Source organism: Ascaphus truei, chromosome 5 (assembly GCF_040206685.1).
Source record: "Ascaphus truei isolate aAscTru1 chromosome 5, aAscTru1.hap1, whole genome shotgun sequence".
In the NCBI taxonomy this organism is placed as follows: Eukaryota; Metazoa; Chordata; class Amphibia; order Anura; family Ascaphidae; genus Ascaphus; species Ascaphus truei.
Genome location: NC_134487.1, coordinates 304,141,362 through 304,165,508, shown reverse-complemented (window position 1 = coordinate 304,165,508; position 24,147 = coordinate 304,141,362). Strand labels below are relative to the sequence as shown.

The window sequence follows — 24,147 nt, the reverse complement described above, 5'->3', positions numbered from 1 at the left end:
ATTTAATCGTATTTATTCGGTCCACGCCAGAGGACGTCCATCCTTCCTTTCAGGGGTCCAACAGCGGGACTGAACATTATTCTCCTGGGACTATTTAGAACCGGAGGTTTTTGGGTTTGACCATCTACTGGGACTGAACACCATCCTGTATGTACACTGTATGATTTTCATCAATGCTTAATTGATATTGCGCAGTGTTCGCGCTTTTTTCTGTACTGTAAGAACACATTGCATGTCCATTGTGCTGATTAGATCTGTATTTCAAAATGCGCTGAATAGTACCTGCCATTTTTTTATTTTGGTTATTTCATTTTTTTCCTGCTACCTAAATGAGATTATTAAAGGTGCAAGTCTCAACAAATCAATGTTTTACTTCTATTAAAGAACTCACAAATCAATTCCGTTTCCTTGACCCTTTCCTGGCCCATCGCTGATCCCCACATGTAGAGGTTTGGGATTGTTGGTGATACTGTTTGACGTCCGGATAATGGGAATGTTATTCGGCTGTTAATTGCATCAGTTCCATTTGTATACTCATATGAGAGGGATTCCCCCATTAAGAGCGTTTTAAATATCTGTGTTATGTCCTAATGTAGATTACAAAGGAAGAAAAGCAGGGGGAATACAGCGAGTCAGGGGATAATTATGATGAGGAGCCAATAAAAATAGACGGCAAAGCATGAATTAGACAGGACTCAAGGAATTTACCAAAAGCTAATTAAATGTCCCTAATTCCGAGATAAAACCTTTGAGAACTTTGCTTCTGCACAAACAGAAACATTGTAGAAATCATTGCAATTTTAATAGGAATTCCTTTTGCCTGTGTGCACCTAATATAGCATTTAATTATAGTGAAAAAAGGATTGCTTAGTAATGAGTGTCCCATTGATTTCAAGTGGAAGGCCCATTCTCAGTGAAAGGAGGATTTAATTAGTTTCACCTAAGTATATCGGGAACAGTAATAATAATAAAAAAAAAAATAGCAGACTTTGATAATGTTATGCAATCTTTTACTTAAAGAAAACTGTGAGAAAGAAGCGCTAAAAAAAAATAATCGCCCGTTATAAACGTGATAAAAAAAGAGCGTGCAAAAGAAAGTGTAAAATACAAAATGCACAATATTATTTTAATGTAGCCATATACTGTCCCTTTTCATCTATTAGGCTTATGCTACTGACCAAGTGCACCAAAGTCCAAACGAAGAAAATGTAAAATAATCCGGCGCAACAACACAGCAGAAGAAAGGGAAAACAGAGTGTAGTAATTCAAACATAATTTGCAAATTGTGTAATAGGTGAAAATACACTCACATGGAGCGCCGATCAAATAGTCAAAGTAGGAATGGATCGTTGTGGTGAGAAATCGGTGTTTCCTAATATCTTCTGAATATGCCCCTCTGTTGATCACAGTTCATTGGAGAAAGGAAAACCGACACACATCTAGAACACTTTAAGATTGTTAAAGCTTATTGACACTAACAATATAATAAATATAAAACTTCGGCCGAGTGAAGGAGAGGAACATAAGTAGGAGATTCTCCCCCGGTGCTTGTGCTGTCTGTTGCGGATGTCACATCCAGTTTTCCTCATCTACCTCTGGTTTCGATCTACAATACAATCCTCAAGTACCCAATGCATTTCGCAATAAAGCACAACTTCCTTGGGTGATTTTTTTCTGGGAGTCCAAAAACATACCTTATATAGCCCTAATTTACCAATATCATCAATAATAGTTTTTATAAATGAAATAAAAAATGTTAAAACTGTTGGGCTTATAAACTCTGTTATAAATTCCTAACTTGGAATAACCAGATATCATAATATAAAATAGTAAAAAATTAATAGAAATGCTAAATCTGGTAAAATAATACAGTGACATTAGATCTCTGCAGTGCAATGGATAACATATATGAACAATGAATACAATATAAAATAAGTAAATACAATATAATGGAAAGCTACCATAAAAATGTATAGTTATACCTTAAGAATTCAAAACTAAAATGAAATTGTAAAAAAAAAAAAAAAAAAAAAAAAGGAGCAAACATACCTACCACCGGACATTATAGAAAGATACTAGACACACACACACACACACACACACACACACACACACACACACACACACACACACACACACACACACACACACACACACACACACACACACACACACACACACACACACACACACTCCAATAAAGAATATCACTTGTGAGCACATTCACATGTCTTGGTCTGCAACACTGCCTTTCACCATTATCACCTAGCATACAGTGCTCCCACTGCAGCAAGGGATTCTGGGAAATGACATGCAAATAGACAATTGCATGTCATTTCCCAAAATCCCTCAGTGGAAGCACAGTATGCTAGATGATAATGGGGAAAGGCAGGGTTGCAGACCAAGACATGTGAATGTGCTCACAAGTGATATTCTTTATTGGCTATATGCGAACAGTGGAGGTTTTTTTGTCACCTTTTCACCCACCATAACTTAAATAATGTGCATGTAACTTAAATAATGTACATACATACATAATATATGTATGTGCCTAAGGCACCAAAAACATAGATTGTAAGCTCTACGGGGCAGGGACCTGTGCCTGCAAAATGTCTCTGTAAAGCGCTGCGTACAATTAGCAGCGCTATACAAGAACATACTATTATTATTATATATATATATAAATAATAAAAGGTGAAACGTGAATGAGCAAAAACATCCAAAAACCCACTGGAAAGAGGTAAACAATTATAAAGGTAAATTACTCATTTAGATTTAAGTATCAATATATAAAATAGAATCTATGTTTAAAAAAAAAACCAGTCCAAATCTATGGTGATATTTAAACCATTTGGAACAATTGTTTCTAGTTTATAGATCGAGGGTTTCTCTTGGGAATTATATTTGGGCTGTAGCACCTCTTCTGATATGGGGTTTTACACTGGGTGTACAAGTATATACGGTATGTGTGTCCTTGGGGATGTTGTTAATGTTCTCTCTTTAAATGAAAGGACACCGATTCCTGTCCCTTTTAAAATTATGTTGACACGGCCCCTTTTCTGTTTCAGCACTCTGCGCAGCCACACAGACTGTAAACACACTATTGCAATGGACCATTGCTTTAATATTAAATACTTCACCAGTTATATTCAATAAAAAAACAAAAATTACCAAAAGTGCTATATTTGCATCCTTGGCAACTAAAATATCCTTGTGGTTTATTTCTCTCTAGCAATGTAATACTATGGCCAGTAAACTTGGTAATAGAGGGGGATATTTTTTGTTTAATATTGCTTGCCAGCTTTGTGTAGAATTTTTTTTGGACTGCTCGAACAAATAGAACCCAGGTAAGGATCTCGTTTTAACATGTGGAAACAGTTTAATATATTCAATGCGCTATTATATTTAATAAATGAAATAAAAGTCTCAACCATGGTTTGTGGATGTTATTGACTAATACATCTTCTCTTAATTTCAAATGCTTTGTTGTGTTTTTTGTTTTCTTTTTAATGTTGGGCCATAATTTTGGTTTCAGAAATGTCTTTTGAAGAACCTCAGATATTTATTTATTTTTTTTAAACAAAGGATCATGTGGTTTTTTTTAAAAATATTTTTAGAACGATTTTTTTTAGAACCAAAAAAAATGGAATAACGTTTTGAAGAACCTCTATCATTTTTATATATTTGACTTTCATATTTTAAAACAAGATCCTTACCTGGGCAATAAATCAGTTTAAAAAAAATATATAACTGGGAAACAATTTAATATTAAAGAACATATCAATTGCAGTAGTGATTTACAGTCTGTGTTGGGGAGTCTGTGGCTGCAATGTGTGGGAACCTGAGAATAGGGTGTGTGTCAATATCGCTTTAAAAAGGACAGGAATCCGTGTCCCATCAATTAAAGAAAGATCATCAACATCTCCAGCGATACAAATATGGGCAGACATGTTAAAACCCCATCTCAGAAGAGGTGTTATCCCATTCTCTGAGCGAAACAAATCTAGAAACTAAAAGCAATTGTTCTAAATGGTTTAAATAAGTGAGTTGGATGGCTTTTTGGACATTATACATAGTTTTATATGGATATATTGATAATTTACTAATTTGTTTAGTTTTATTTCTCTACCTTATAAAATTGTTCACGCTCTGTTTCCAGTGGGTTAGAATATATATATGTAGCCCCCTGTAAACAGCACCGGCTATTCCTATCTCCTTCCTACTGTGGTAAGTCCTGTTAAGGGCAGGCACCAGTAGTGATCATGGGTTTCCCCCACTTCAAGCCCTGACTTGATTGATGGAGGTAGGCCCCCTGACTCTGTGTGCAGGCAGACACGGGTAGGGGTCTGCTGACATCATGATAGGCGGGGCTGTCTCTATTTAGTGTGCTGCTCCTGTGAGTCTGGGGAGTGTTTGGTGTGCTGAAGCAGAGTCTGGAGAGAGAGCTGAAGCAGAGTCTGAGCTTGGAGCATGCCAGTGAGAGGAGAGACTCAGCCACCTTGAGTAGAGCGGATAGCACCATAGTTCAGGTGGACCAGTGCCCCTCACCCCTATGCAGGGGTGATGGGGAGAATCCATCCCCATCCAGGGGATATCCTCTTATTTATTTATAAAATATTTTACCAGGAAGTAATACATTGAGAGTTACCTCTCGTTTTCAAGTATGTCCTGGGACATATGTCTGAGGTGGGCAGTGGGGTATTGACGCCCCAGCCCAGACCATCCTATCGGAGGATAAACTTGGAGGGGAGAGGAGGAAAGATCTGTACAAAGCGGAGGGTCGAGTGATAAGCGGGACATTGCTGTTGTTGTTGTGGCTGTTTGTCGCCACTGCTGCCGGAGGTACGGATCCAATCAATAAAGAGAGACATTACTTTTATATCAGAGACTGTTGTGTGATTCTGGAGCATCCACCCTGGGACCAGGGTTCACTCTTCTATACAGGTCCTATCCCATATCCCTGGGAGTATAGAGGATGGAGGTGCTGCACCACTAAAGCATGGAGGCTACTACCCCAGAAGCCTGGTCCTGTGATCCCCCACACCACCGCGGGAGACTCAGGCCCTCCTGTTCCACACAGGTATGCAACACCCAGTCCATGTAATCCACCCTCACGCACCCTAGATATGTCAGATGAGTCTAGGGGGGGGGGGGGGAATATGGGATATATATATATATATATATATATTCCTCCCCCCCAGAAAACCAGACACTGATATATGTAAATACAGGTGGTAGTAGGGTGCAAACCATCCAGATGTCAGCACATCTGATAGAAGAAATGACAGGCACTCCAAATTAATTTCACTTTGGGGGGGGTGTATACTCATCATGGAATATAATATTCCTTTTTCTCTAGTATCAATTTCTACAATATCAAGCCGGTTTGTCACTTTAATTATAGCTATAGATTTGTTTTGGTAGATTTGAATTATATAGTTGTATTTCCTATTCATTTAAACTTGTATATAGGTTATCATCAATTGTATTGCAGAGATTTAATGGTCTATTGGTTTACCAGATTGAGTATTTATATTAATTTTGTATTTTATACTCCCATGTTTGGTTATTCCACGTTATGCAGTTCTAGTTTACAAGCCGTTTTTATTTCCTTAACAGGGTAAAAAGTAGGGCAACATAAAATGTCCATTTGGACTCCCAGACCGATCTCCTGTAGTGGTGGTTCACAGCAACGCCCCCCTCCCCCTTAATGACATTCATCTATCTGGTTTGCAAAGTTTTAGCACGGATTACAAATGTTGCAGTCAATTAAAGACTCTGAAGGTTCACCAAGATCCATTACAAACAGACCCAAATACCCTGGTAGCCATCTTACCTGCTCCCATTCATGTTGCCCACCCTTTGTTGTCTCTCTCATCATTTCCCTATATGTTCTTTTCGGTAGGTCCCGTTGTAGCTCCGGGATGAGTGACCTCCCTAAATTCCTACACGTGCTATAGTACCGAGTTTCTTGGTGATCAATGCGTTAAGGAAAAATGCTAAATCCATTACAGGGCAACACACCTGACCTGGTGTCATCCGCCATCACCTTGAATAGCAAGGATCTGGTGCATTTACCTGCAATGGACTTTTGTGCTATTATGTGAGGAAACTCACCAATGGTCTTCCATTATTTGACCTGTGCACATTACACAGCTGCAGTACATCAGACAAAATCAGTATTCATTTCCTGGACTTCCAGGAGGAGGCAGGGATGATATTGTCATGATTAAACCTAGTGACCTTGGGGGTCACAGGCTCACAGATGTTTAGCAGGTTGACCCAATATTCAAGAGCTCAGTTTGCTGGGGGGAGGGGGGGTGAATCAACATGAAATGCTAGTGTCATTCCTTTCTAGGTTATATATGGAGATAGTTTCCATATGTTCAGCAAAATGCAAAAACGTGAAATGCAGTGCATCAACGTGTTAATATAGGCTTGTCATCTGTAGATGTGGTACATGCGTCTTCAAATAAAAAAAATAAAGTGAATTTAATGGTTTGACATAGAACGTGTGGTGCTTACATGATTTTGGATAACCAACAGGTTTTTGCGCTTTAATTCATTTTACTAAAAAGTTACAGCTCATGTAAAATAGCTGAAAGATACAGAAAGCATAAATATACAATGAGTTTAAACACAGATTGTACGAAATGCAACATTACAAAGAAGCAACCGGGAACACAAATAACACAATAAAACTGTATTAAATTTGTGCTTCAAATTTTTCAATACATTATGTACAATAGTAGTCCAAAATAAACATCTCATGCCAAGTGACAAAATCATACAGTAGCAAGCAACAAAAGAAAATCATCCGCCTGTACAGGACCTCTAGGAAACATTCAATTCTGGTGAAACTTACAGAACTACAGACAGTCCACGTGACCAGGAGGTCTCCCTATAATTAAACTATTCAGTAGATTCCGGCATCAATTCGTATATACATGTTGAGCAAAAAAATGATAAGAATGTAGTGCTTTCTATTTTCTTAATGATGATGATGTCTCCCAGGCTCAGCGAACCTGAGGTGCATAACCTTCTTTCATTAATCCTTCTTCATAGTCCGTCTGGCAAAGTATCATGTTGTTCTTTAGGAAAAATTTGTCGCCAACACAAAACCTAGAATGAGATGTACAGAAGGGGTTAAGCGTATTCAGCCAGCTTTACGCTTACATCTATAGGGTTTTTAAGACTTGGAAAAATTGGCAGCAAACAATCCCCTACAAAGTGCAATGCAATAAATAACTCAGTGGGCAGTTCATTAAAAATGCCGTTTTGTTGAGAATTTAAGCATGTGCCAGAGGTTTACCAAGACCTGAAAATTATATCATACATATTTGTATTTTTAAATTAGATAGGTCATTCAGCACATGGCTTAATGAGAATAGGATTTTCGGGAGGTTCTCATTTCGCTTACATAATGCTTTCTCACTTAAACTGTATAAAAAAAAGTTAGTTGGAACGACTTAAAGAGAGACGGCTGAAGAGAAATAAGCTCTGTGCAAGTTTGCATTATACCAGCTTTATTATTTACTTCAAATGGCAGCACAGGCTACGACAGAATGTGTTATTGTGAAATTCCCTTAGACTATTAGCGAACAATTGCAACAGGATGGATAGTGTAAAAAGTCTCCTTAATGATGGATTTCACAGCAGGGTCATATTCTTTTGTTTATAGCAAATTCAACAGCTATTAGACAGATTGAAAAGTATTTTTTTATCCACAAGTATTCCAATTAAACACCGAGTAACCTAAATGAACCTCTCCACAATGAGGTGAATAAATGAAACTAGTTAGCTGCTGCTAATTACGCGTCTTGCTTTGGAAAAGTATTGTGCTTAAGTGGGTAAAAGATTAAAACATTCTTTCTAGGAGAAATTCTAAACGGTGACTTTTTGGACACAATTAGGGTCAGAAATAAATGGCTGTGTTTTACGGTAGATTTAACAGACTAGTTATGCAAATGGAGGTATATGTATTTAATTGCAACAATTTAACCTTGAAATAGTAGTGTTCGCCGAGTTGACCTGGTAAAAGCACACACACAATTACACACGTTGACCCATTTGCCCTGTGACAGTGGTCTCCCTTTAACAGTGAATTTCTAATGTTCACACAGAAATCTCAGAGGTGTCAGATTAAAGTGAGGACTGGAAATAGCCCCTTTAACGTGTTGTAAAGTTGCAGGTTTAAAGAGACTAGCAGTGGGACTGATTTACATTTGTAAAGACTGGAATGCTAGACAAACAGTGAAGCCATTTGTTTTCCAACTGGGTATCTTTAGAAATGTATCCTTATGCTAGCTACACAGATAAAGGAGAATGGCATAATAAAAAGTGGATTGAAAAGAATTAGCTTTGCTCTTAATGGAAAATTGGTCTGTTTAACTCTGAAATTTGTTTTCTGGAACTATTGCCACCTGATGTGAATTGAAACGCGATTATTTCATGATCCTCTAATCTGTTACCATTTCTTATCCAGAACCTTTGAAAACTAGCTCTATTTTTTTATTCTATAGAAAGCAGACAGCCCAAAGGGGTAATTCCCTTTAAAAACTAACTAAAATTGCACGTGTGCAAGTAACATTTGTTTAGACTTTAGCAATACCAACATCATGAAAACACCAGGTCATATTAAGTGTCACAAAATACAAATTGGTATTCTTGCCATTTCACAAGGAAAATGAAGTTGGTCTATTTACTAAATCCACAGACCATTTGCATGTCACGGTTTTAATCAATATGGAAGTGTCAACCATTATTGATAAGTGGATGGAAAGGTTTGTGTGGCGAACACTACACACTCCCTATGCGATACCAATTCCTTACTGTAGCTACTACACATGTAGACAATGCTCAATGCCGTGTGATACAGACTGAGTAGAGTTAGAGGTTGTGGAAGGCGAATTGAACAATGTTAGCATAATGTACGGCCGCCTATGCACACCACCCCGATTTAATGCACTGGGTTAGTCTCATGCAGGCCGAGTTCAGCCCCATTGCGTGGGGAAAAGTATCTTCGCTGTACCTTAAATGGGACCAGAGTTACAATGCAACATGAAATTAACGAGGTTCAGATCCACAGACCCCGTATTATAAAGAAAAATATCCTTTAAATAAGAAGTCTTCAGTGGGTAACTTTACTAGACGACATAACCGAAGTGCTGATAGTGCAGAACCAACACGAGAGAGGTGCAGTACCAGCATGGTGCAATAAAGTAAGCAAAAAGCAGAAATATTAGTTCCAATACAGAGATCTATTGTCAAGTCTTTTACATCTGCACTGTGCTACTGCTGAAGAAAACCATCTCAAAACCGTACACAAAAGGAAGCTTCCAATGGGAACATTTCTATGGAAAATAGACCAGCAGCCTTGCAATCGATATGTACCATACATGCACGTGAACTAAAGGTTTAAAATTATTTCAGGCAACAGCATTCAGATTTGGTGAAGTCGCTTTGTTAAAGACCCATATTTACCTTCAAGTCCATTTAAGTGAATGTAGTTTCTTCTGGGGTTAGAAGAGGTCAAGCAAGGCTGTCCGATAACAGCTTCAGGGACACACGCATCAGGTGCCAGTACAGGTTATTCCAGCCGTTTCAGAATGAACTCCAACTCAAGTCAATGGTAGCTACGCTGGACCAGCTGTGCTAACCAAACCGCTACATGATGGGTGTGCCCCCAACTGGTCTATTAGGTGCGCGTTCACCGGGGTCTAAAACTGGCAACGTTTATTTACCTGAACGCATCAACTTTCCTTAGTAGCTGAAGCCATACCAAGTAAAGCGTCCAAAATAACTTCAACGTCAAACTGTATTTGCCAAATGTACCAATCCTAATTTGCATTAGAAATATTCCCTTGCTCCTAAAAAAAAGTGTTAAAGTTTTAATGGGAATAAAAAATAAATAAAAACCCACACCTGTCTTTTACTCATTTCCCCTTATCCATGTCCAGAAACTGCCATGTTTGTAACAATCTGCTTAGGTTTAACAATTACTGAAAATGTTTATTTAATGAAGACAGCTAAAAGACCTTCTTTAAAAAAGGATTAGAATACACCTTGCATATTTTCCTAAGCTCTGTAAGAGTTGCTATGAGCATTGGCTATTGGTCAGCTTCAAAAACGCCTACTATAGCCCCCAGAAAAAGAATTATTCAAATTGTTGCATAGTTCTATACAGTTTGCAGGGCACATGCCCCTTTATATATGTTCCAGAAATTAAAAACATTTCAGCAATGTACAGGCATACCCCGGTTTAAGGACACTCACTTTAAGTACACTCGCGAGTAAGTACATATCGCCCAATAGGCAAACGGCAGCTCGCGCATGCGCCTGTCAGCACGTCCTGAACAGCAAAACCGGCTCCCTACCTGTACCGAAGCTCTGCGCAAGCGGGGAGCCTATAGAGCCTGTTACACATGCGTTATTTACATCAGTTCTGCACGTATATGATGATTACAGTACAGTACATGCATCGATAAGTGGGGAAAAGGGAGTGCTTCACTTTAAGTACATTTTCACTTTACATACATGCTCCGGTCCCATTGCGTACGTTAATGCGGGGTATGCCTGTACGCTTTTCCTATTCACCAGCATCTTCCGTGGATCATTTTTCTCAATATAAACTTGCTGAACTAGAGCCACTAGTAGCACATTGGTACAAAAAAGTCCTGTGCGAGCTCATTTCCATATCATTACCCAGAATTCCTGGCTGCAGTGGAAGCATATGCCTAGAGATGATAGGGAAAGGCAGGGCTGCAAACCTGTCGGACGACGTGCAAATGAAGCTCACACGTGATTTGTATTTGCTGTACAGAAAGTGCACACGCTTACCTTTGATTACAAAGCTGACACGCAAAGCAATCCAAGTGGTAGACATTGTCCTTGGCTCTCATCACCATTTCAAAGGCAGGAATGAGTTTGCTGCACGCGGCGCAGTTTCCGGTGACACCAAACAGCCTGCAAAGAGAAAAAAACATTTTGTATACATTTTACACACGGTGTTTTGTGAAAATCCAGTGTGTAGAACACAGCTCGTGCGCACTAGTGAACGGCCGGCCTGGTGCCACCATCGTTTTGTCTTAAACAGCTGCTGATCATCTCAAAACATTCCAGTACCAGGTTCTCAAAACAATGATTTGATACATGTACTTTCATAGTAAAGTACGAGTCCGTGTTACAGTTACCAACATTGTATAAAAATCTTGCGTGTGAGACAGGCAAGTGTAGTTTGATGAAATATTCTCAGTTTATCTATTCCTTGTGAAATAATTTGTTGAATTGGCTAATAAAAACGGAGTAATTTTTGCATGTTCTAAAATCAGTTAACCACATTAGTATGGAAAAGAGAGAGCGCTCAGGATTTGTTTGGACGACAATAGGAGCACAGTACCCGTGGCTTTTGTGAATTTTACATTAGGTAGCAAAGAACGAGAATAGCCAATTTAATTTGTCTCCGTGCTAAAAGCTTTGTCATCATTATTAGAGGAACATTTTATGAACAAAATCATTTGAATCGTCTAATGCATTTAGTTCTTGTACCTTAGAACCCTATGCCATAGTTATAACGATGATTACATTATTCAGATGGAACATGAAAGTAAATGAGGCTAAACTACACACACACACAAAGCCAAAATGGAAGGAAAATGTACCGCAAGAACAATCTGAACAGTTTGATAAAAAACACCAATAAAAAGAAATAAAAATAATGCAAGTTCTACAATTGGTAGGAAAAATATTACAAATCGTTATACAACTGGTTATGTAATATGTATAAAATACACATTTGTGTACATAAATATCACAAATGTATACTATTTCTACCTACAGAACTATTCTATTCATAAAGGGGATTATGAAACTATTTCTATAGCACAAGTCAACAGTAGCTAAAAGTTTAATGATTTTCTAAACTTAAATAACTAAATAAACAATGTTTTATTATTCAATGGTTTATCGAAAAGTGCAACCAATTGACAGTGTGCCTCTTTAAAGACTTTCAATAATTCAAAATAAACTTTGAAAAGTAACTACGTGTCTCACGGCGATGGAGTGATCAGGCACCATTTTTTCATTAAAATAGTTTGAATGACAATGCTATGGATGAACGTACATTAGATGAATGCTACTGAATCCTAAAAAATAAATGCAAGAAAGTGTGTACATTGTGTGTTTATTAGGAGCCTTGACAAATTACAAATACAAAAAGAATAAATGAAACACATCCAAGCATAATGCTATTTAGAAATTCTGAACATAGTTGCTTTTCGTATGTCCCCCAATTTCAATTGCTCTGGCTCCAAGCATTTATCAGCTACCTGATTAGAATTTGTTTCCACACAAACCATTGATCATCAGCCTATTACTAGGCAAATGACAGTTAATTACCCACTACATTAACCACTGGGACCGCAGACCTGCTTCTGCTGCCATCAGTCAACATGATAAATGTGGCAAGTTCAGTAATGCATGGCCAGCCCTGAGCTGCCTGCTACAGTGTGAACAACCCTCAATCTCACTTCCAGACCCAGGAAAATCTATGGCAATCTGCATAATTACAAGCTCTGGGTTAATAACAGACAAATGATTTGTTGCACCTAAACAAAGTCCTTGGAATGGACCTGGTCTCCAGTGGGTGTCGGAGCTGCTGTTCTACTGGTGTGCTTTCCAGGACCAAAAAAAAGGAGATCACGGACGTTACATCTTTCCAATTTGTTACCTTCCAATTTATAGATTCTGCATGTGTGATTTTTAATCATTAAAGTACTCTTGAAGCAATATTATCTTAATTATTCTCTGTTGTAACCAGGGAATTGAGCTTCAGATAAAATTTTCTTCCACGAAATTGCCCTGCCTCACTGGAGGCCCCATCAGTTTTCATCTACACCTGGACTCTGAAGTCCTAATGATGAATTATTGCCCCTTTTCCTAGGAGGGAGAACCTTACAAGGGAACATTTTACCGAACTGTCAGCTCACAGACTGAGCGCAGGGATGCGGAAATCTGATCTAATTAACTGTAAAACAATGCATGTGTTACACTTTCTCCTCAGTTTAGTGCAAGGATCTAGAGATCAGTCAGTAGTCCAATTCATACACAATGCAATACCTGAAGCAGGAATACCATTGATAAGTCAGTATCAATGGAAAGCTATAAGAAATTATATAGTAAAATAAGAAAATCCAAGTATTTGTGCTTTTATCATGAGCTCAAACAATGGTCAAGATTAGGTTTATACTGTAACAATTCAAGGTCAGTTAAAAGTGAAAGGTTATCTGCACCTGGTTAACGAGGGATCGCAGAACTTGGACCACAATGGACGTTAAAAGCAAAACATTAACTGCTTTGTTGCCAGCAAATGTGAAGATTTTACATCTACATTATATTGAAAATATGCTCACCTTTAAAAGATTTTGAACCAATCTTGTTTATATAAAACATGACACTTAAAATGACAAAATATCCACCATATAAAGTACTGCAAAGTAAACTCAGAGCGGCCGATTTTTTTTTTTTTTAAATATTCAGCAGTTTTTCAAACTGATTTCAGATATTTTTGTACAAGATATAGCAATTGTTTCTATTCATGAGTTTGACAGCTATTTATGACACACACACACACACACACACACACACACTAAATTGGTCAGATTTTAGATGGGATACATAGAAATCAAATTGCAAGTGTGAGATAGTTACCAAGTAAAGCGGGATTTTGCAGTTGTGGTTTAAGGGAGAAGGGGCTTGATCACGCCTCATGGAATTCTGAAAGCATTGCCCCAATCAGTAAAGAAACCATGGAATACACAAATATAACTGAGGCTGTCCCTGTCAAAACATTGCAGATCCACAAGATACAGAAAGTTCTGTGACACGCATCCCTAAGGCAGGACTTCTAAACAAACCGCGCCCCCCCCCCCCCCAAATAAAAATCTGCGTTTCCAATATATTTTGGGAAAATCTTTATCTGTGGGCTTAAAAACATTGTTGCGAGTGGTCATTTAATTCCCAAAATGCTCTAGAAGCCAACAGGTTAGGGAAACACATTGTATCCTTACTGAAGCAAATTGAGAATTTCACATCTCTGTTCCTACAGGGGATGTGAAGCAACAAGGAAAAGCAGCAGCAGTTACATCTACAGCCATGTGGAATATGCACAGAGCATACAGGAGAGTTCGAAACATGCAGGGTTCAGGGATACTGGCTCTGAAAGATTAAAATGCTAAACGAATGCCAATTCATGCAGTATAGTTATTACAGTAGTTTGAAGATGTAGACGAGAGTTTGCTTACAGTGGACAATATGATTGGATTGAACAGGTATCTTATTCTGAAGCATAGTGTTTTGAAATGGTAGGACAGGAACAATCCCTGAAAAAGGCTTAAGAAATGTGAAAACCCCTTTAAACAAAAATGTCACAAGTTTTTTTGTTTTGTTTTTTTTTAATCTTGAGGGCAGGGGGTTGGGTGGGAGAAGAGGGGGTGAGGTGTTTTTCCCATCCACACAATCCTTGCAGTGTCCTTCCACCAGCTTTCTTAGGGAATATACATACACACATACAACAAATTCATGTGTATGCAAACTAGGTGTGCTCTGAACGACAAGGGACATGGTAAACTTTTTAGGGATCCTTTATGGGCGTCATAGGACCAAAAATCACGATACATACAGAAGCAACCACCAGTATTAGATCACTTGCCTTGGAAAATCTGGGGCAATCTCACAGTAAAGGCCTCAACATTTCTATGAGATTCCTAATGGGCCATCAGATTAACACAGCAGGGAGGGGGAGAGGGGGGCGTCCTGCAGTCCTATTCAGTTGGAAGGGGACTGCAGGCCCCCAGCCCCCCCCCCGCTGTGTTAATTCGATGAGCCATTAGGAATCTCACAAAATGTTGAGGCATGTACTGAGAGATGCCTTAGTTTTTACCCAGGCAAGTGATCGGATACTGGTGGCTGCACTGTATTTGGAAACCAGGAGAAATGTTGCTGTTTTAATTGGGTAGAGGAAAAAGAAGTTATGGCAGATTTCGATTCATCGGTAGCTGTATCATGGGACAAACATAAGACGTTCCGTGCAAAAAGATTTTAGTTTCCCCTCTGGTGAGCTATAGGGTTCGTGCCATCCAAAAACCACATGCTCATCTACAATATGGTTCTGAATAAAAAAAAATTTCCCCCATTGTATAGCAGTGAAAGCTTGCACAGCACTGTACATATCTTTGCAGGCACAGCTCCCTGCCCATAAAGCTTACAATATATTTCTTGGTGCCCGAGTCACAAAGATCGTGACCTAGCTAAGGTCACAAGGACCTGCCACTGGGATCTGAGCCAGGACCCCCTGCTTTAAACTCCATCCCGTTGTTTTCAGAGACCGCGCCTATACTCAAAACTCTTGCATGAAAACCAAGAAAGACACATTTTATTTTATGTAAGTTTATCCTTGCTGCTAATATTACATTCCCAAAACATGGTGCAACTCATACATTACATGGACAAAAAAAAAGGGACCTACCGCTCAGCTATAGAATAAAGTTTAGTGGAAGGTACATATGGGGATGAGGAGAGAAACACAGGTGATGCACCAAAAAAACCCCCACCTTATTTGCACCAACAAATGTATATTTGTATCGTAAACTACGTCCTAAGACCCAAGTCTTAATAAGCCGCCACTGTAAAACTGCTTGGGACTATAGATATGCAGTCACTATAGCAGGGAAATAGTTACTATAAATATAGGCACATAGGTGAACAAATGAACAATGTTAAGTAAAGTTGTTTTATTCCAGAAGACATACTGTACTTCCCGCTAGAGGTTCTAAAGCATGTAAAAATACAGCAATACGGGGCGGATTTATATCCTATGTTACATCACATTATAATGGGGCAAAGTGAGATTTACACAAACCAAAAAAGGCTGTAGTATCGCAGGGCTAATAGTGAGAATAGGTGATCATAACCATTATCCTAGAATAGATCAATAAACTTAGATGATACTATTTAAGTAATGTATCTCAATGATAGTTGGTGAGGATATACAAAGCACTATAACACAAAATGATGAGCATAGGAGACAAGAGACGGAAGCTAGTCATCTATGTAACAAGAAAAATATATCATACGGACACTAAAATTAGTGTGATGGTTTATTTAGTCCCAATATTTCCCATATAGCGGTCTGTACCACACAATCATGGTATATATATATATATATATATATATAAATATATATAAGCTTATCTATATACAAGTGCAGTGCCTATCTATATCAGCATATTTATATGAAGTACGTCTTCAGTTTGAAATAAAATTTAACACCGTTTATTTGTTGCCCACCTATGTGCCTACATGTTTAGGCAACTATTTAAAAACTGGGATTACAATGTAGTATTGGGGAGAAAAATAAATAAAGATTGTAGGATAGTTGCACAAAAATGCACTTTAAAGATCTTTTTCTGCATGTAAACGAATGCACAGAAGGTTTATTATTACATACAATGTATAATAATCACTTCTCTGCCTTGATAAATGTATAATTACAGATTAGAGATTTATTTATTAATTACGCTATGCAAATCAAAACCTGCTTTGCACTACCAACACAGGCTGCTTACCCGAGAGGGGAGAGACTTCGCAAGTTGGCTATGGTGAACATCAAGTGTTTCGTGTTTACGGCGCGAGAGAACGCAGTTTTGCAAATTCTGAATGACCAATATTAAACTATGATACTTTCTATAGCAAATGGAGATGTTCTTTGCTAGGTTATGTTGTACCTGTGCATCTTTCATAAAGAAAGCGAGTAAGGCGATGCATCTTTCATTTCACCTTTAAAGATTATTTATAAAATATTGCTCTGAAATTGCAGTGACTTAAGGTCAATAAACGGAAAAGAGGTTCAGGTTAAAAGTTTATGCAATGGATCTATATACAGATGTAGCGAGACTGAACGTTTCGGTGCCACGTATTAACGCTGCAGGTTGTCCCACTGAGAATCATGACTTTTGCTGGTTAGTCTGTGGCGCTGGTGACCGTAAGTCTTGCTACATTAGTAAGGAAGTCATAGCGTTCGCAGGAACACACAGTGACGAGGCGCGTTACCACAGCAACACAAACAATTCTTAATGTGGTGCATGAAAATAAGCTTGGAAATTAGTGTAGCCATGTCTGGTTTGGCTACCAGTCTGCCCTCCGAGACATGCAAGCCCTGGTAAGAGCAGGCAGTGTCAGGTCCAATTATGGAGTTTCCCCCCACAGGCAGCTCTTTAGAGTGACAGGGGAGGAGGTGGGACGCGGCAGATGGAAGTGCTGTGTACCCAGAGATAAGCAACTGCAATGTACCCCAGAAACACATCGGCGGAGACTCGGATTTACTGTGAGCCAGCAGGTATGCACCAACCTACACTGTAATGGGGACATCTCCCAGAGGGTGGGGGGGGGGGGGGGGGGAACAGCGTTACATTAGTAATCTCAAATTATTCTCTAACACTGTTACATGCCAATATCGGGCTGTTGGCCAGAAAATAGACTTCTCCCCTCTACTCCAGTCTGACATTAATTCATGTCCAAAACATACTACACAAAGTCAAGATTGGACAAAAATAAAATAAAATCATAGTATATTAACCACTTAGTATGCATGGAAAACCTATGCCTAGCTAATCACTTGGGCTACTCCAGTCTTAATATTTGCACATAGGATTATTAGTTGTGCGTACGTGTTTAGAACCAGTTTGATACCTGAATGAATTGCCTTTGCAATGCATTGGTAGTCTCAGGCATCAAACGGGTTACATTTTCTACCATATTACATTGACCTATAGTCAAAAAGTGCCGTATCCCCATCAACAATTGCTGTTTGTAGGAGTCCCTTATTATTTCGAGCACTAGCTTTACTTACTGCATGGTTTGGTGTTGTTTTAATGTATATTGCAAACCATTTATGAATAATTCTGTGTGAAAAAAAAATATATATTTTTTTTTCTTCAAATATGAGATCAGGCAGAAACCTGCAAGTTTCAGCAGAATTCTGGATCCAAAGGATTTTATTACGTTTGGAAAAAAAAGGGTGTGTGTGTGTGTAGCACTGAGAAAATGGACCGCCAGTACACTGACAAATGCAAGAGCAGAGTTTCCATGGAAGTAAAAGGGTTCTACATATTTTTTGGAAGTCATTACTACCTGCGTTAGGAGCTGAAGCAAGGAGAGCAACTTTCCTCGGCCTAATGCTAGACGCAGCCCGAAGGGATTGTGAAACAAGGCCGTTACACAGGGTAGATTGCTAATTGAGAAGTTGATGGGAGGGTAGAAAAATCCTGCTTTCCATGTTAAGCATTGAAATGAAGCGTGACGTCGCCAAATCACCGTCTGGAGGCTGTTCCAAGCCAGAAGCAGCAGGACTGGTCACACCCGAGAGGTCCTCATTCTTTAAACATCAAGTACCATTAAGAACAGGAATGTGTTTCCAATCTACAGCCCACACTTAACACTTCCTTCTCAACAAACTAGATTTACACTTAAATGAAACTTGAATATGCATACAATAAAAATTAAAAATAAACTGTAATATAACTTTCTACATGTGAAAGCTAGACATGTTCTGGGTCCCAAGCATGGCAAATAGCATTAAAGCAGCAAGAATGTGAAATCCTATGATTTTTTAAAAATCTGTTTTGTAGTACTATAAATACGGTGTGCATTTTTTTAAAATGTATTTTAATTTGCCATTTTTAATGATTTTTTGTATGGAACATTCTTTGGTTGCTACAGAAACTATTTAGAAAGTCATATCCACATTCTCTTTTTAAAAAGGCTGACACTTTTGAGCTCTGCCCTTTGGCAACAAAGTATCACAAAAAGAACTTTTTGGAACACAGCAGACTCAATTACTCTGAAAGCTGAAACAATAATGTGTTACTTAGTAATATAATGTTACATATCAGCTACCACATCAGACTGCAGCACAAAATTAGAAGGCAGCCATTATGTTCGTACACAATCAGGATTTTTACAGATTTATAACAGGAGCACAAAACTATTGCTTGTTTAGGCAAGAACGTAGAATTACAGTCACGTGCTTAACATAGCAAGAAAACATAGGGGGGGGGGGGGGTTGGAGTGGAGAGAGAATGTAGTATTGCCACTTGAAGACCTGATGTGCCGCTATTATGCTATGGCCCCACTCTAGGCATGGCGGCGCTTGCAGACACTACAGATGCAGCGGCCGTTATTCGAACACCTCACGCGGTGTATACCTCGGAATACCCATGTGATGGCACAGGATTTCTTCCAACTGTACCGCCTTTAGACGCCAGTGCAGAAAACGGCATTTTAGTGTTCCGACTTTTAAACACCTGACATTGACACAGTAACAGTACTGTACACATTACAATTCAGTTATTTCATTGCACACAATCCATGAGATTCAAACAAAGCAACCGCGATCAACATGTGTGCTTGGGGCGATTAGCCGCGTTAATGCCGCATGGAATACAGCAGCGCATACGAAAATGGCTCCGTGATTTGTTCGAATAACGGCCGCTGCATCTGTACAGCCGCCATCTGCGGTCTATAGGGGAGCTGGGCCATATCTGCCCTGCCATTGGCTGCGCGTCGGCCAAGTCGCGGGAAGACAAAATCTTCCCTGGTAGCGTATGTGTCCCAGCGCTTTGCGCACCCTCATAGGAGGGCTGTGTCGCGCATGCTGAAGCGTGCACCACGACTCGGCCTTAGTGTGGAAGCTTTGCCTTGTGTTCTTTCGTAGACATTTAGCCCACTTGAGATGCAACATCCCCTGCCAATTCAGTACTAGTGAAATATTAAACATGACCTAGGTTTAAATTGTTTTCTGGAATAAATAGGCATTAAACAAGCAAAGAACAAGCAGTTTAAAGTTTAAAGGGCACCAGAGCTTGTATGGATTGATCATAAGTGTCAAACCCAAGAAGTGTCCTTTCCAAGCACTCCATGAGCGAGCGGAATTCATATTCATGTAAACTTTGCACATCAAAGAGCAGGACGCCCGCACAGCCGCCCCCATCAGCCTTTTTAACTGCCCTCCTAGGACTGTACTATAGTAACTATTGTAGCAGCATCTGGTGAACAGGACAGCGATTGTTTTATACAATCAGTGACATTTATGACGTTTCTGGATGAAACCGCAGAAGTTACAGTAGTGGCTCTCCTCTCCCTTTCAGAACGGTAATGGATTCTCAAACCATTTACCACTTCACGCATCTCCCAAAAGGACAAGATAACCTTTGTTATTCACCTATTCTACTTTTCAAACTGAATATGGAACAAAATAATGCAGACATTCGACGTACGTGACTGGCATGTCTAGTAAAAAGGATCAGACAATTTGCAGAAAGTGCACGAGCAGAAAGGGATTGGTATGAGACAGCCGGGTCCAGGAAAAGCACCATCAACTCACCAGGTAAGTGAAAAAATTAAGATCTTTTATTGCATATTAAAAAACAGAGCAGGAAAAACCTCCCACGTGTTTCGGGCTATACAGCCCTTTCTCAAGGAGCATCTTCAACCAGCTCCGACACTCGGGAGCTCCACCCAGCTCTATTTATCAGGAGGGCGGCACTTTTTCTTGCAGTGCCCTACACAGCAAGGGAGCTACAGCTATTCTGGACGGAGAGGCATACTCTGGACTGGGATACAGAGGTAACACTATATTATTCCTCTGTTACATATACCCTTACCAGCTCTCACTCATACACCCAGCTTGTGTTTATCTCCACATTAACGGACCCAGCGCTATACAGGCATACCCCACATTAACGTACGCAATGGGACCGGAGCATGTATGTAAAGTGAAAATGTACTTAAAGTGAAGCACTCCCTTTTCCCCACTTATCGATGCATGTACTGTACTGCAATTGTCATACGTGCATAACTGATGTAAATAACGCATGTGTAACAGTCTCTATAGTCTCCCCGCTTGCGCACAGCTTCGGTACAGGTAGGGAGCCAGTATTGCTGTTCAGGACGTGCTGACAGGCGCATGCGCGAGCTGCCGTTTGCCTATTGAGCGAGATTTACTTACTCGTGAGTGTACTTAAAGTGAGTGTCCTTAAACTGGGGTATGCCTGTACTTGCCTTCACATTTCAGCAACTGTTGTTCCAGACAGATAACTTTATTATCAAGATACACGGATAATTCCTTTGGAATCCTATATACTATCTGTTGAGAGCTTTTCAGTAGCTTTTCCTCACAATTTGCAGAAAGTGGCCACATTGCTATGCAGAGACACGATGGTAGAATTGTAGAGAGTTTCACTCATTCCAGGAATCCTTCATCCTAACAGGGTGTGGAAAGTCTCTGCATTGGAGATCTTGCAGCCTCTTTGTGAAGACATGTACCTGCCTACATGGAATACTTATGTGTAGCCGGGGTTCTCCCCCCCCCCTCTCGTCCATTACAGCTGCAGTATGGAGATAATGCTGGCTACTGGGGTGCATGTGGTCGCCGCCAGAGTGGCGGATGGATCCACCGGTGAATAGGGACCCCTCAAAGGCTGTGCGAGTGTGAGGCAGGCGGGCGTCTGTCGCCGGGTCTCCGCGGCAGCACCTATCACATGGCGCCTCTATCTTGTGATGACTCACGAATGCGCGATAGAGTTGCACATGCGCACTGACCCTCATAGCAGCGGCGACCACAGTACTGCAGGAAACTACAATACCCAGCAGCTGCATATATCACATGGACGCGAGCGGCCAATCGGGTCTCCAGGATAACAGATGACTGATGACTGATATTGATACATTTGGCATGCTGTGAGCCACGCCCATTGGCACTGGGACAAGAAAAGGGTAGGGTGTGTGTGCAGGGTGTCTGACCCCTGCACTAGGCCAGAGACCACCCAAGTCCCGACTCCCCTCCGCTTGTGGTTGCTGCAGGGACAGGCCCATGAGATAGGGACACTGCCCCTGTAGCATAAGAGTGAGGGACACAGCTGCATCTTGGCATTCGGTGGTCTGGGAGCAGACCACCACCTACAGCTAAAGGACACTGTACGTTGGCACCATCCGTGCGGGACACCACCCAACGTAGAGGCGGAGGCTTCGCGGATAACGTCACAGGAATCATGGATTCCATCTTCCTCATCTGCGCGCCCGGGTGTGGACACACCTGGCAGGTACCTCACCTCATCAAGTGCACCGGCTAGTGGGGCAGCGCTGTCACACTTGGGTGGGTGTTTAACTCTGTGGACACCAGGGAGGTTTGGTGCCCAGGGGCACCTCAGTACAGTGGGACAACCTTTAGAGGGGTGTGGACACTGTTGGGGAGGCACGGTGAGGGGTTACGGCCCGGTGAGGCCTGAGTGTTTCTGGAGTGTCTTTATTATTATATTCTGTGCAGTAAAACCCGTTATATTATACTGGTGTGTGTTTATTGTGTTGTCCTGCACGGGGTTATCACACATTGTTAGGATCCCGCGCAGGTGGAGGCACTGTCATAACGTATCAGGTACACTCCAGGCCTCCTGTGAGCCGCAGGTAATGCTCCACATACACCGTAGCCGCCACATATGTATGGCCTAAATGTGTTTAAATAGTATATCTCTGCCATTAATTACAACACTAAAAATCACACAGCCATCCCGCTAGCCCAAAAATAGCATTTTAAATCCTATAAAAATTGAGGAAAGTGCTATGCCTTCAAAAACAAATGTTTTACAAAAAACTGGACAGGTTCGCACAGCTCAACTTTTAACCAGATCCCAACAGAACTATATTTTATTACTGAAAAATTTGCCTTATTAAAACCTGTGCTAGACAACAGCAAGTCAGACGAGAACTCCTAATTGCCTACTTAGGCCTATCTGTCACTGTATGGGAATTCACTTTGATAAGACAGGGCTTCATTCAAAAGAGCCTGGCGTGTTCAAATGTGTACCAATGCATAATTAATATGTACAGTTGTATAAAGCATTTTATATATTCAAAGATTGCATTCCCACCCAGACAGTGTTGTAAAATTAAACTATACGGATTTCTATCCAAGTCTCGGTGACGAGGTAGGACAAGTGGTTATCAGCCATTCAATTCTAGGTTTCTCTTTTTTTTAAGCAAGTCGTGCATTGAACCCAGCCATGGCCTAATGCTTTGAATATACAGCACAAGAGCATGGTTAAACTCAGTCACCCCACAGAGATGGACCTGAAGCTCAGTGGTCTCCCCCATCCCTTCTTGAATGGCGAGCCATGGGTGGCAAACCATATGTATACCATGGTCAGGATGTGGTCTAGCAGCAAATAGAAATGCAGCAACATCTCTCTCGGTGATCCCGATAGCCATGTTTGTAGTTTGTTTGAAGACCGGCCCCCAAAGACATTGTGGAACCAACGACGTTCGATATAGATATATATATTTTTTTTAAAAACCTTTAGAAAAGCTAGCAAGGATTGCAGCTTTTAGATTCATGTAACCAAAATTTTAAGTAAAGTCGCATATATATATATATAATTAATAAAAAAACAGAATCTGTTAACGAGGTTGACCTGTTTTAATGCTTTAAAAAATTAAGAATCTTGCACAACAAAAAAGAAGAAGTTGTATACTAAACATATTGTGTAATCACTTTGCATATCCAAATCAGTTCATATCGGCACCTTTCCAATCTTAATTTACAGTTCATGTTCTTTAACCCTTTGAGTGCTCAGAAATGTAGCCAACACACCATGGAGTCTGCCACCCAGGGGGATGTGGTGTATCATTTTGCTAGGAAAGATCACATCCTGCTCAGATAAGGAATGGAAGAGGATGGTGGTGGGGGGGGGGGTTAGAAGAGGTAGAAGGACACCTCTCCGGTCAGTGACAGATCACTAGTGCCAAATGGGTCATGTCACTGACCACACAGCCCCTCCAGCACACCAAGGCTTTGATTCATTTTAAAACAATTCTTGAAGGCTTTTATAGTGTCCACGTTGGGCGTGTTTTGGAGGAACAGGAAGTTGCAAATAGCTGGGTGGAAGAGTTATTGTTTGTGCACATTTGATTAAGTTAATTGTTATTTTGGGTTATTGTTTTGTCTTTGGAAGGGGAACCATTAGTTTTGGATCAGCCATTCCTACTTTCGTTGGCAGTGAAGCAAGCTCAAGAAAGGCCAAATGGCAAGAAACGCTCTGT

General features: G+C 40.1%; 1 protein-coding gene across 8 annotated transcripts in view; it reads right to left on the bottom strand.

Annotated features, from left to right (window-relative positions):
- Positions 1–6,480: 6,480 nt before the first annotated feature.
- Positions 6,481–24,147, bottom strand: part of LMO3 (LIM domain only 3) — a 35,273-nt gene continuing 17,606 nt past the window's right edge. For 5 of the 8 annotated variants that reach the window (XM_075602999.1, XM_075603002.1, XM_075602998.1 and 2 more), the window contains exons 3-4: positions 10,840–10,965; positions 6,482–7,122 (exon numbers count right to left, since the gene is read on the bottom strand). In XM_075602999.1, the coding sequence (XP_075459114.1) occupies positions 7,017–7,122; positions 10,840–10,965 (232 nt within the window). In that variant the 3' untranslated portion in view covers positions 6,482–7,016. Of the gene's footprint in view, positions 7,123–10,839; positions 10,966–24,147 lie in introns of all 8 variants that reach the window. The other 3 variants (XM_075603003.1, XM_075602997.1, XM_075602996.1) reach the window with 2 other exon arrangements.